The 11,930-nt window shown below is 38.3% G+C and overlaps 1 protein-coding gene across 2 annotated transcripts in view; it reads right to left on the bottom strand.

Annotated features, from left to right (window-relative positions):
• Nucleotides 1-3,002, bottom strand: part of LOC146451029 (tyrosine kinase receptor Cad96Ca-like) — a 42,862-nt gene extending 39,860 nt beyond the window's left edge. For both annotated transcript variants that reach the window (XR_014860150.1, XM_085099678.1), the window contains exons 1-4: nt 2,737-3,002; nt 1,904-2,014; nt 1,020-1,210; nt 551-673 (exon numbers count right to left, since the gene is read on the bottom strand). Coding sequence is in view for 1 of the 2 variants with exons in the window: in XM_085099678.1 (XP_084955804.1) it covers nt 551-673; nt 1,020-1,210; nt 1,904-2,014; nt 2,737-2,899 (588 nt within the window). In the remaining variant the exon portion in view is untranslated. The remainder of the gene's footprint in view (nt 1-550; nt 674-1,019; nt 1,211-1,903; nt 2,015-2,736) is intronic.
• Between the last annotated feature and the right edge of the window lie 8,928 nt (nt 3,003-11,930).

The raw sequence follows: 11,930 nt of genomic DNA on the forward strand, positions 1-11,930 counted from the left end.
AAAAGGGAGAAGATCTAGAGGGTGGCCAAACTTTTTCGAAATCAATAACTCGAAAATATCTGCTTCATTCAATTCTATGCCAGAGATTCAGTACATTTTAGCTCAATGGATCCTGCTCCTTAAAGGGGAAGTATCATGGGGTTTTTTATATCTTTTGTTAAAAATGATAAAGGAAGCCTTCAAACACCTGCCAAATAATTCTAGAATAACGAGAGGAAAGAAATCAACTTAATTCTTGAAAGAAACAACTTGTGATCTGTTCTAGCGCATTTTGGAAACAAAATGCGAGAACTTGAAAAACATTAGCCTAATATTTTTCAAGTTTCAATCCAAACCGGCCAACCCTGTCTCTCGCCAGAGGCACTAATCGACAGTTTTATTGCACTGGGGTGATAATTTGTAACAAACTTGACAATTATTTCGTTGTTTCTGCTGACAGTCAAACATTTTTAGGTTTTGAAATGACAGCAAATTTTCGTGATACTTCCCCTTTAAGACCTGGTTAAGATTGAACTTTCTAATTTTATTCTAATTTAACTTTTACTCTTACCCGGCTTTTTCTGGTGTAAATGTCATCCTGGTTTGCATTCCTTGCCATCCCAAAATCTGTCACCTTACACAACTCTCCTTCTCCAACAAGAATATTTCTCGCTGCTAAGTCACGATGGATTATCTAAAAGAAACGATATATCTGCGTGGAGTTACGGTGAACATTGTCTTTAAAAAAAGTTCAAGACAAAGCAACGAACTTTTGGGGAAAAAATGCTGACCTTCATGTATATTATCTGAGTAATCTATAGCTATCATCCAAATGGTCCTTTATGTACGTGCTAGGTTACCAACCATGACCCCAACACCCACAAACACATGTCAAGACAGTTCCGCAGATGTTCTTATCAAATAACACTGGAACAACTTTTACCCTTACTTTAAACTGATACCAGTTTTAACGTTACGTTAAAAGTATAAAACATTTTTTGTTAATGTGGATGACATTTGCACACGAAATTAAACCAAACCTTTTTTGAAGACAAATAACACATCCCATCAGCAACCTGCCAAGCGAACCTCATCAACTGTTCAGCGGTCAGATTGGTCTCCGGTTTAATATCTGGGTCCTTATAGTACGTGTCATTTAGTCCTCGGCTCTTCCTCAAGTATCCCAGCAGGTCACCGAATGGCACATACTCAATAAGGACCAACAGGGGGTCTATAGAAAACAAGTTTCACGTCAGGAAATAGAAAAAGACAAAAAAACAGAAAGACTGTTCATAAATAGTTGGTAAAATAGCTTCAGATTTTCGTCAGCGATCTTTGAATAGACGAACTTTAAAATGTTCTACCTTGTATCCCTTTATCCGTTGACAGAGATGTTATAAAGTTCCTATATTTGATTTAATTTATTGGAACGACAGAACCTTGTAAATTTGTAAGTATATAGCAAATAGATCCCCCTGAAAATATGATCTCATTAGTTAAAACTTGTTTCCATACCTAAACTGACTGCTGTCTCTCACTGGAAATTACATAAAGTAAACTTATTTAAAACTTTAGAGTGAAAGAAGGAAGAAATCGAAATAGTATACGCTTCCAACCAGAACACCATAACCACTACCCCAATGAGGAATACCCGCCGAAGACTGTAACTTATTTTGGAGTTACTCATCACAATAAATGAAAGGTTTTCAAATCAGTGCTTAACCAAAAATATCGTAGATCGCTGCAAAGCCTAACCCTAACAATTCACTCATTTCCTTGTTTAATAAATGGGGTTCAGTTCTCGTTTAAGAATGCACTATGACGATAACAAATAGTACATTGCGTCAACCTCATAAGGTTTTCAGACTCATTTTAGATATGGGAACAAGTGTCAACCGATATTGATGTCGCGGTGTTCATTTACCATTCCGCGTGACACATCCAATAAGCTTGATCACGTGTGGATGAGGTTTCAGTTTTTTCATCAACTCAAGTTCTGAAAGCAAGTCCTTTCTGTCTGAATCAGGAGCATCTTCTGCAGAAAAGAAAAAAATAAACATTTCCATGGCAGTTGTATCGAAAAAGTTTTCATGAAAAACTCTTCGATATCCACACACCATCATCTTTAGTAAGAGTGCAGAAAATATCCCAAGAATACATGTACTGTATCAAAACATATGCAAATATGTTGAATCTGTTTCGCGAAGATGTCTTTATTAACAATGGTTTTCGTTTACCTGCATTTTCACTCAAGTTGACTCGTGTCCACAGAGCGTTAGTTGATTTAGGTGGCATTAGTGGTGGTTCCTTTGTACTAGTCTGCGCTGCAGACAGACTATTATCCCTGGCTGGTGGTTGTGGTCCGTTTGCGACCGACGCGGGATATTTTGTACGGGTGAGCGCAGAAAGCTGTATTGGAATGGTTAAAAAGTACTTGCATCTAACTTCTGACGCCGGACTTGCGAGTGCATTTTAGTGACTCGATGCAACCTCGCAAAACAAAAACTCCAAGTGTGCAATGCGACTTCAATACGTGGCCTTTAGGTGATGCTAGCAATAACACGACAATGTTTAAGTAGCTTAATACCATTAGGTGTGTAAGGATTATTTCAAATATAACATTCAGTAGCCTTTTTGGAATCATCTTCATACCGTTCTTCCATTATTATTTTTTATTATTACATTTTTGTCGTGACGAAGTAATTAAAAATGGTTGATCCAAGAGAGGATTATCCTCTCTTGTCAATGTCAACCCACCTTTCAGCATTTTCACAGCCACTGTTATGTTTTCCTGTCTACCGCGCATGTCTCTTACTGATGCTTGAGCAACCTGCGAAAATGCTCCTTTGCCAATAACCTTGATGACGGTTACCTGCTCCCGACTGATTTCCCAGCTTCTTCCTGAGGGATGAAGGGGCATATAGTTTCCAACCGTGGAGACTTCTGGTGTTGCATACGTCACTGGCTCATTCGCCGGCTTTCCGCTTGGGGGTTGTACAATGTCTTTTTCCTGCACAGGTATTGGATTCTAGAAACAAAGAAAGAAAAAAATGCAGCAAAATCATATATGGTAACAAAAAGAGCTTCAAGTTCAGCTCGGTGAACGACGTCGAAAAACTATCACTAAACTTAGATTACACTTCAGATTCACTACAGTTCATTAAAGAAAAGCTACAAGTAAAGACCATGTTTTTCCAAGGGCCGTACGGTGGGTCTAAATAGTTTCCATCAATTTCCATCACTTATACCTTGACGGGTCAAAATAACTACCCTCAGTATCAACTGATACCACAATGATTGTATCAAACAAATGCGTTATAATAAATAAGTAAATAAATAAATAATAATTGCATGGTGGGGTTCACAGTGACCTTACCTTTTCGAAAATTTAATGTTTACCCTTCCCTAATGTTACATTAACTGGTAAAGGGTTATCATGTGATCCGTGTAAATATGAGTGATGAAAAGTGATGGAAAACAGTGCCACCCTCCTTAAAATAAGTTACAGGAACGATAGTAACATTAGCAAGGTTATTTTGAAGATTTACCGCCTTAATCTTTCAACTTTTTTCCCCATAAACCAGGGTATTCTTGAAATAGGAACAGAATATATGATTATAACTTTGTCACGAACGCATTTGTCGGAACTCTGGAATTAAATATTAATTAACATGCATTAGTTTGATTAGCTCAATGCAGACGACAACAAGGGAAAAAACTTAAACCCGCGCGGCGTTGCATTTCTCGAAATGCAGAACTATCTATCCCCTTCATCTCCACCTCCTTATGTACATGCACATATAAGCTTTAAGGAATGAATATTGGGCAGGGATACTCTGACAAGCTACAATCATCTTGCTTAATTCTATTTCCAACTCGACTGACTGTACACCCCGTGGTCAATTATAGCGGAGCTCCACGCGCCGGTGGCGCGTGCGCGCAGCCCCATAGCTAAGAAAATTTGGGAAACCCATGAATGCCAAAATATTGGTTTGGTTATGACGTCACTTCTGTCCGTCCGACCGTCCGCACGCAATCCCACAATGCTAATGCGCCCGTGTTTGTTTGGCGGGAAGTTGCATGGGAAGTTTGGCAAGATGCGTTTACAACAGAAATGCTAAAGAACAAAAAACACAAAGACAATTTATACGTATTTGTTGGATAATGCGATATGTTGACAAACGTGGAAAGAAGAGAAAGAGAGTGAAAAAGAAAACAAAAAAGCGGAGACGATTAAGCAAAGTTCAACGTGGAAGAGAGCGACGGATAGCAAGTTAGAGCAGGCCGACCGGAAAAGAAAAGTAAGCTTAAGTTTAAAGAAGCCTCACATTTGCCTATATCACCCGTTCGTGATCAGTTATGGTAACTATTAGAACTCTAAAATAGCTTTACATAGACACTTTAATCGCTTTCGATACCAGCAATATCCGAGGAGAAGTTAATTGAAAAATTTGTTTCGTGGCCGTGTGTTTTTTCGTTCGCAGCGCACGGCCCTTAAGCTTATAAATGTGTTTGTATAGAAACACAAGTTTCAAAGCTCTGAAATAATTCTACCAAACACCAAAGAGTACGTTTCGGTATCCTCCTTTTCTTAACGTTTACTTAGAGACTAGAATTATTACTAATTAGGAGCAAATTTGACACAGATTTTAATATCCAATAATTTTTCCGCAGGAGTTTACTTGCTCTTGCAAAAAATACCTTGTTTACGTGATTACGACGGCCGTTTCAACAGATCATTTGTAAACCAAAAAGGTTTCTTCCCGGAAAAAAATCGATAATTTTCCTTTATGTTACGTGTTTCAAGCTTTACACAAATATTTTAATCGTTTATTAAATTCTCGATACCATCGATATTCGTGTAGAAATTAATTTTTGAACATTTTGTTTCGCGGCCGTGTTTTTTTTTTTTTTCCATTGGCACCTTACGGCATTCATTTGTTAATAAACACACATAAGTGTAAAAGCTCTGAAATAATTCTACCAAACACCAAACACTATTTTCCCGTATTCTCCATTTGTTAACGTTTATTTAGAGACTAGAATTATTACTAAAGGACCAGAATTGACACAGTTTTGGATTTCCAAACATTTTTCCCCGGGAGCTAACTTGCTCTCGCAGAAAATGTCATGTTTACGTGATTCCGACGGCCGTTTACAGATCATTTGTAAACGAAAATGCTCTCTTCCAGGCAGCAATCGATAATTTTATTTATTTTTCGTGTTTAAAGCTTTAGGCAGATGCTTTTATCGTTTATTAAATTCGGGATACCATCGATATTCGTTTAGAAATTAATTTTTGTACAATATTGTTTCATGGCCGTGTTTTTTTCATTCGCACCACACGGCTCTCATGCGTTTGTAAACAGACACAAGTTTAAAAGCTCTGAAATAATTCTACCATACACCAAGGACTATTTTCTTGTATTTTCGATTTGTTGACGAGACTAGAATTATTACTATAGGAGCAGAATTGACACAGTTTTGAATTTCCAAACATTTTACCCCGGGCCGGTAACTTGCTCTTACACAAAAAATTATTATCATGACGTGTAATTCGACGGCCGTTTACAAATCATTTGTAAACGAAAATTCTTTCTTCCAGGCAAAAATCGATAATTTTTCTTTATGTTACGTGTTTCAAGCCTCACACAGATACATTAAACGTTTTAATACCACCAATATTGGCTGAGAAATTATTTTTTTAACATTTGGTTTTGAAGCCGTGTACATGCAATGCCTTTGCGCCGCTCTGCTTCCATGCGCTTGCACTGTATAAAGACAATAAACACGCACAAGTTTTAAACGCTCTGATATTTCGGGCCACAACTAAGCTTTGAAGTCTAAATTTTTGTAAAGGCCAAAAGTTTTTTAGTAGTAGCGCCAAATATATCAGTGAACCTTGTTAAGCAACGACGACAGCAGCAACATGCCGAAAATGAACAACAAAAACAATCGCTCCGCACGTGCATTTTAAATTTTGGTAAATTTCTTTGCCGTCCTCCGAAAAACAACAAAGTGAAATGACCTAATTTAAGGTTTTGCGGAGAATATAAGCAAACGACCGTGGGTTTTACTTTCTCTGTTGACTTGAACGCAAGGCAACTTGCTAGCCGTTTACTAGCCTAATGCGTTTCCGAGCAACAATCAATAATTTTTCCTTATTTCACGTGTTTCAAGCTTTACTATTTTTTTAACTTTTTATTTCGGGGCAGTTTCGTTCGCACCGCACGGCTCTCATTCACTTGTAAACATACTTACAGATCTGTGCCAAGCAACCAAGGGTGATTTCCCCGTGTTCTCCTTTTCTTGACGTTTATTTAGATTTTAGTGGGAGAAATATTGACTGAGTTGTAAATTTTACACAGTCCTGTAATGAAGATAGAATATCAGTTTAATTCAGCAATTCCTACCGCTTGAAAATCCGCGAAAATAGATCGATAAAAAGAGCAAACGGTGGATCTAAAGAAGGAACTTAATTTCTTCCACAAAATTTGACCTACTCCTTCCTCTCACCAAAAGGACACTATTATGCTCAGTCATCATTCCTTGTAAGAAGAAGTAGCGAGTTGAAAGCACTTGCATGGTCGCCATGACTGATTTCAGTTTCTCAACTAAACAAATGTCAATCCTATCCAAGTTTTTAGCTTTGACACAAATAATCCGGCTTTTGCTGATTCCTATAAGAAACACGAAAACTAACGTTTAGGAATTCCCTTTCTAGCTGCAGCACTTGATTTCCATGTATTTGTGGTACAAACAACCCGGCTTACAGTCGAACTCCAAAGAACTTGAGAGCAGTCGCTGTTTTTGGACACAAAATTAAGAAACCAACGGAATGTAGAACTGGCGAGTTCAGCCAATGAGGAGCGAGTACTTTCGTCGCTCGATCAATCAGGAGTAAGTAATTTTGTCCTCGGGGAAAGAAAAATCAACTAAAATTGCCCTCCATTGTAACAAATCAGCATTCAAAAAAAATTTTCCCTCTGCATTGCATTGTTATTGTCTGGGAAGTTTGCTGCATATGCACTAAAAATATAACTGCAGAAAGGATGAGGAACTGGTAAGGTTATTACGTTCATAAACTAAGCAGATTTTTATAAATGCTATGAAAAAAATTGGAGCTCCACTTTTAGGCTTGGCTAAATATATATATATATATATATATATATATATATATATATATATATATATATATCTGTCTGAATTTAAAAGAACATACCCTCAGAAATCTATGATTTTTGTTAACTTTTCTTAACATATAACTTGTTTTTTTTTATTATTATTTATTTTATTTCCCATTAAATTTAGGGATGTTCGATACAAGAGTCACCAGCAGTCATTTTAAAGACAAAAGCTATTCTTCTCCTTACCCCCCCCCCCCCTCCCCGAAACTACCCGATGTCGACTCATTTAATTGTTTTGCCCAGCTAGCCCCATTCTCTCTCAAACGTTTATACACGGCACAACGACTTCCTTAAGCAAAGTTTTCCTGAGGACATCATTAAGTCTAATGAGGGAAAAAGTCTTCCCAGTGCAGTTGCTGCCTGGTCTAATATGCTTGCTACCAGTAGTCCTGTTTTTCAGCTAAACGGGTAAACTTTAGTTACTCGGGCTTGGACGAAGGCTGGCATATTTTGGGCTTTGCTTGAGGAGGTGACAGTCTTTGGCTTTAAAAAGTAGCTCTTAGGGATGATTTCTAGTCGGGCAAGATAAAATTATCGGGAATTTTTCACCTGGCCAAAGACTTAGTTTATTTTCTTGTTGAAAACCGCCATATGTGTTCCCCGTTCCAATCTTTTTGCCAACATCCGGGACTTAAAGTTATATCACTAAACACGAACAAGAAATGGCAAGGATTTTCTCTTCAAAAAGCGTGAGTTTGAAAAGCTATTCGATTATTTTTCGCCGTTATAACTGTAGCGTTGTTAGGCTAGTGATCGATTAGTCGAGAGGTGCGGTTTGGGGTCGGATTTCCGGACTCAATGTCATAAATAATTTCCAGATGTCGTTCGGCGTGATTCGTTTCGATTTGTAAATATAGAAGAGATTCGGAAAATCAATTTAGAACGCTGTCTTGCTCCGATTAAGCCGATTCTGTTGTAGAAAGCTAGACTGGACCGCTAAAAGACCGGGTTTTGGGTGAGATTTAAGATGCGTTGGCGCCGTTAATAATTGCGAAATGTCGCACTTGTTTTGTCAACACATAGGCCATGTTTCATGTCAGTTCAAATGTCAGTGCTAGTGTCATGTCCAATTTCAAAGACAAACCTTCTATACCAGGTCTGTAGTATTCTTTGAGCTTGCTCTCTTGTAATGAGCCCTAATTAAAGTCATGTTCTGGACTAGCATATTCCATCTGCCTAGAAAGTCTCAAAATGTGTTTTATTTCTGAGGGCATGTTCTTAAAAATCCAGACAGATATATATATATATATATATATATATATATATATATATATATATATATATATATATATAAAGTAGCTTTTCCTTAGATTCGTAAAGTGCTCAACAGTAAGGAGCTTTATAGTTAAGTAATCAGTCCATGTTCAGGAAAAACTGAGGCACGACAGGCCTGTTTCGAAAAAGCGTTGCCTTCTCTCTTCAGGTGCGAGTTGAATGGCCAAGATCTGGTCTTTTATAGCGAGGGTTTCATGCGTGTTTTAACAGGTATGCATTGGCGTGCCGGCATGTGCTTGTTAACTCGTTTCTTTTGTTTAGGGAACTGCGATGCGGCTCGCACAGGAAGAAGTACTTCTCAGTGGTGCACGTGGGAAATAGTGGCACGGGGCAAGCCGTACTCAAACTCTAACAAAAAATGCAATCTTTGCACCACTGAGAAGTACTTCTTCCTGTGCGAGCCGCATCGCAGTTCCCTAAACAAAAGAAACGAGTTAACAAACACATGCCGGCACGCCAATGCATACCTGTTAAAACACGCATGAAACCCTCGCTATAAAAGACCAGATCTTGGCCATTCAACTCGCACCTGAAGAGAGAAGGCAACGCTTTTTCGAAACAGGCCTGTCGTGCCTCAGTTTTTACTGAACATGGACTGATTACTTAACTATATATATATATATATCTGAGCTGATTTTCCAGAATGTGGCTACAGAAATTGACGTTTTTGTTACCTTTTCTTAAGATATTTATTTGTGTTTTTTTCAGCGTTTCTTATTGAATTTCACATCAGTAACTTAATAGATTACAATGGTCATTAGCAAATATTTATAAAACCAAAATATTTTTCTACTACCCCCCCCCCTCCCTCCCTGATTTGCTAACCTAGCCCCACTCTCTCTCAAACGTCTTCTAACCGCGCAACGATTTGGCTTTGAATTCGGCGCGCGCTCTGAGATCAGAACTAAGTCATTAGACATAGCGTTTCGTTTGGCTTCCTGAAGCAAAGTTTTCCTGAGGACATCATTAAGTCTAGTGATGGGAGAAGTCTTACGAGTGCAGTTTCTGCCTCGTACTAATATGCTTGCTACCAATAGTCCTCTTTTAAGCTAAACGAGTAATTTTCAGTTACTCGGGCTTGGACTATTAAAGGCTTGTATATTGTGGGCTTTGCTTGAGGAGGTGACAGTCTTTGGCTTTAAAAAGTAGGTCTTAGGGATGAGTTCTTTTCGGGCAACGTGAAATTTTCGCGAATTGTTTACCCAGCCAAGGACTTAGTATATTTTTGTGGTGGAAAAGGGCGCTAACCCTTCCCTTTTCAAATGTTGATTTCAACATCCGGGATATAAGCTGATATGGAAAACACTAGCAAGAATGGGCAAGGATTTTCTCTTCAAGAAGCGTGAGTTTGAAAAGCTTTTCTATTATTTTTCGCCGTTATAACTGTAGCGTTGTTAGGCTAGTCATCGATTAGTCGAGAAGTGCGATTTTGGTCGGATTTCCGGACTCAATGTCATAAATAATTTCCAGATGTTCGTTCGGCGTGATTCTCATTACGTCTTGAACTTATAATTAACACGGAAAATCAATTTAAAACGCTGTCTTGCCCCGATTAAGCCGATTCTTTTGTGGAAGGCTAGTCTTGAGCGCTTAACGACCGGGTTTTGGTTGAGATTTAAGATGCGTTGGCGCCGTTAATAATTACCAAGTGTTACACTTGTTTAGTCGGATCACAGGTCATGTTTCATTTCACTCGGATGTCAATGTCACGTATAATTCCAAAGAAAAGCCCCTCTTTTCTCTTGCATAGTATTTCCTGACCTTACTTTCTTGTGATGAACCGTAACTGGAGTATTGTTAATGACTAGCATATTCCTTCAGCTTAGAAAGTCTCAAAATGTGCTCAATTTCTGTAGCCACCTTTTTGAAAATCAGCTCAGAAAGCTCAATGGTATAAGTCAAATGAGTTCAACGAGCTTGAACAAATGAAAATATGGTGCATATGTTATAGCCCTGCTTGTCTAAATCACATTTCTTTTTTGTCAAGCAATATAACTGATGTTAACAGAGGGCCTTGAAGCCCGAACTTAGCCTGTCATTTCAGGATATGTTGTATCTAAGAGACCTGTTAGCCTTTGTTCTATGGCAGTCATTAAGGACATGATTTCTAGCCAAAAAATACAACTCTTAAAAGCACCGTTTCTTGTTCATTTCATTTCTACGGATCATTCTGAAGTGATTTATGATGCAAAGCAGAATATCAATCCTTTCTTGCAAATTCAAGGCTATACCCTTGTGCTTTCTGAGCTGATTTTCCAGAAGGTGGCTACAGAAATTGACGTTTTTGTTACCTTTTCTTAAGATATTTATTTATTTTTTTTTTAGCGTTTCTTATTGAATTTCACATCAGTAACTTAATAGATTACAATGGTCATTAGCAAATATTTATAAAACCAAAATATTTTTCAACTACCCCCCCCCCCCCTCCCTCCCTGATTTGCTAACCTAGCCCCACTCTCTCTCAAACGTCTTCTAACCGCGCAACGATTTGGCTTTGAATTCGGCGCGCGCTCTGAGATCAGAACTAAGTCATTAGACATAGCGTTTCGTTTGGCTTCCTGAAGCAAAGTTTTCCTGAGGACATCATTAAGTCTAGTGATGGGAGAAGTCTTACGAGTGCAGTTTCTGCCTCGTACTAATATGCTTGCTACCAATAGTCCTCTTTTAAGCTAAACGAGTAATTTTCAGTTACTCGGGCTTGGACTATTAAAGGCTTGTATATTGTGGGCTTTGCTTGAGGAGGTGACAGTCTTTGGCTTTAAAAAGTAGGTCTTAGGGATGAGTTCTTTTCGGGCAACGTGAAATTTTCGCGAATTGTTTACCCAGCCAAGGACTTAGTATATTTTTGTGGTGGAAAAGGGCGCTAACCCTTCCCTTTTCAAATGTTGATTTCAACATCCGGGATATAAGCTGATATGGAAAACACTAGCAAGAATGGGCAAGGATTTTCTCTTCAAGAAGCGTGAGTTTGAAAAGCTTTTCTATTATTTTTCGCCGTTATAACTGTAGCGTTGTTAGGCTAGTCATCGATTAGTCGAGAAGTGCGATTTTGGTCGGATTTCCGGACTCAATGTCATAAATAATTTCCAGATGTTCGTTCGGCGTGATTCTCATTACGTCTTGAACTTATAATTAACACGGAAAATCAATTTAAAACGCTGTCTTGCCCCGATTAAGCCGATTCTTTTGTGGAAGGCTAGTCTTGAGCGCTTAACGACCGGGTTTTGGTTGAGATTTAAGATGCGTTGGCGCCGTTAATAATTACCAAGTGTTACACTTGTTTAGTCGGATCACAGGTCATGTTTCATTTCACTCGGATGTCAATGTCACGTATAATTCCAAAGAAAAGCCCCTCTTTTCTCTTGCATAGTATTTCCTGACCTTACTTTCTTGTGATGAACCGTAACTGGAGTATTGTTAATGACTAGCATATTCCTTCAGCTTAGAAAGTCTCAAAATGTGCTCAATTTCTGTAGCCACCTTTTTGAA

Source organism: Pavona decussata, unplaced genomic scaffold (genome assembly GCF_977016875.1).
Source record: "Pavona decussata unplaced genomic scaffold, jaPavDecu1.1 SCAFFOLD_409, whole genome shotgun sequence".
NCBI classification, from domain to species: domain Eukaryota; kingdom Metazoa; phylum Cnidaria; class Anthozoa; order Scleractinia; family Agariciidae; genus Pavona; species Pavona decussata.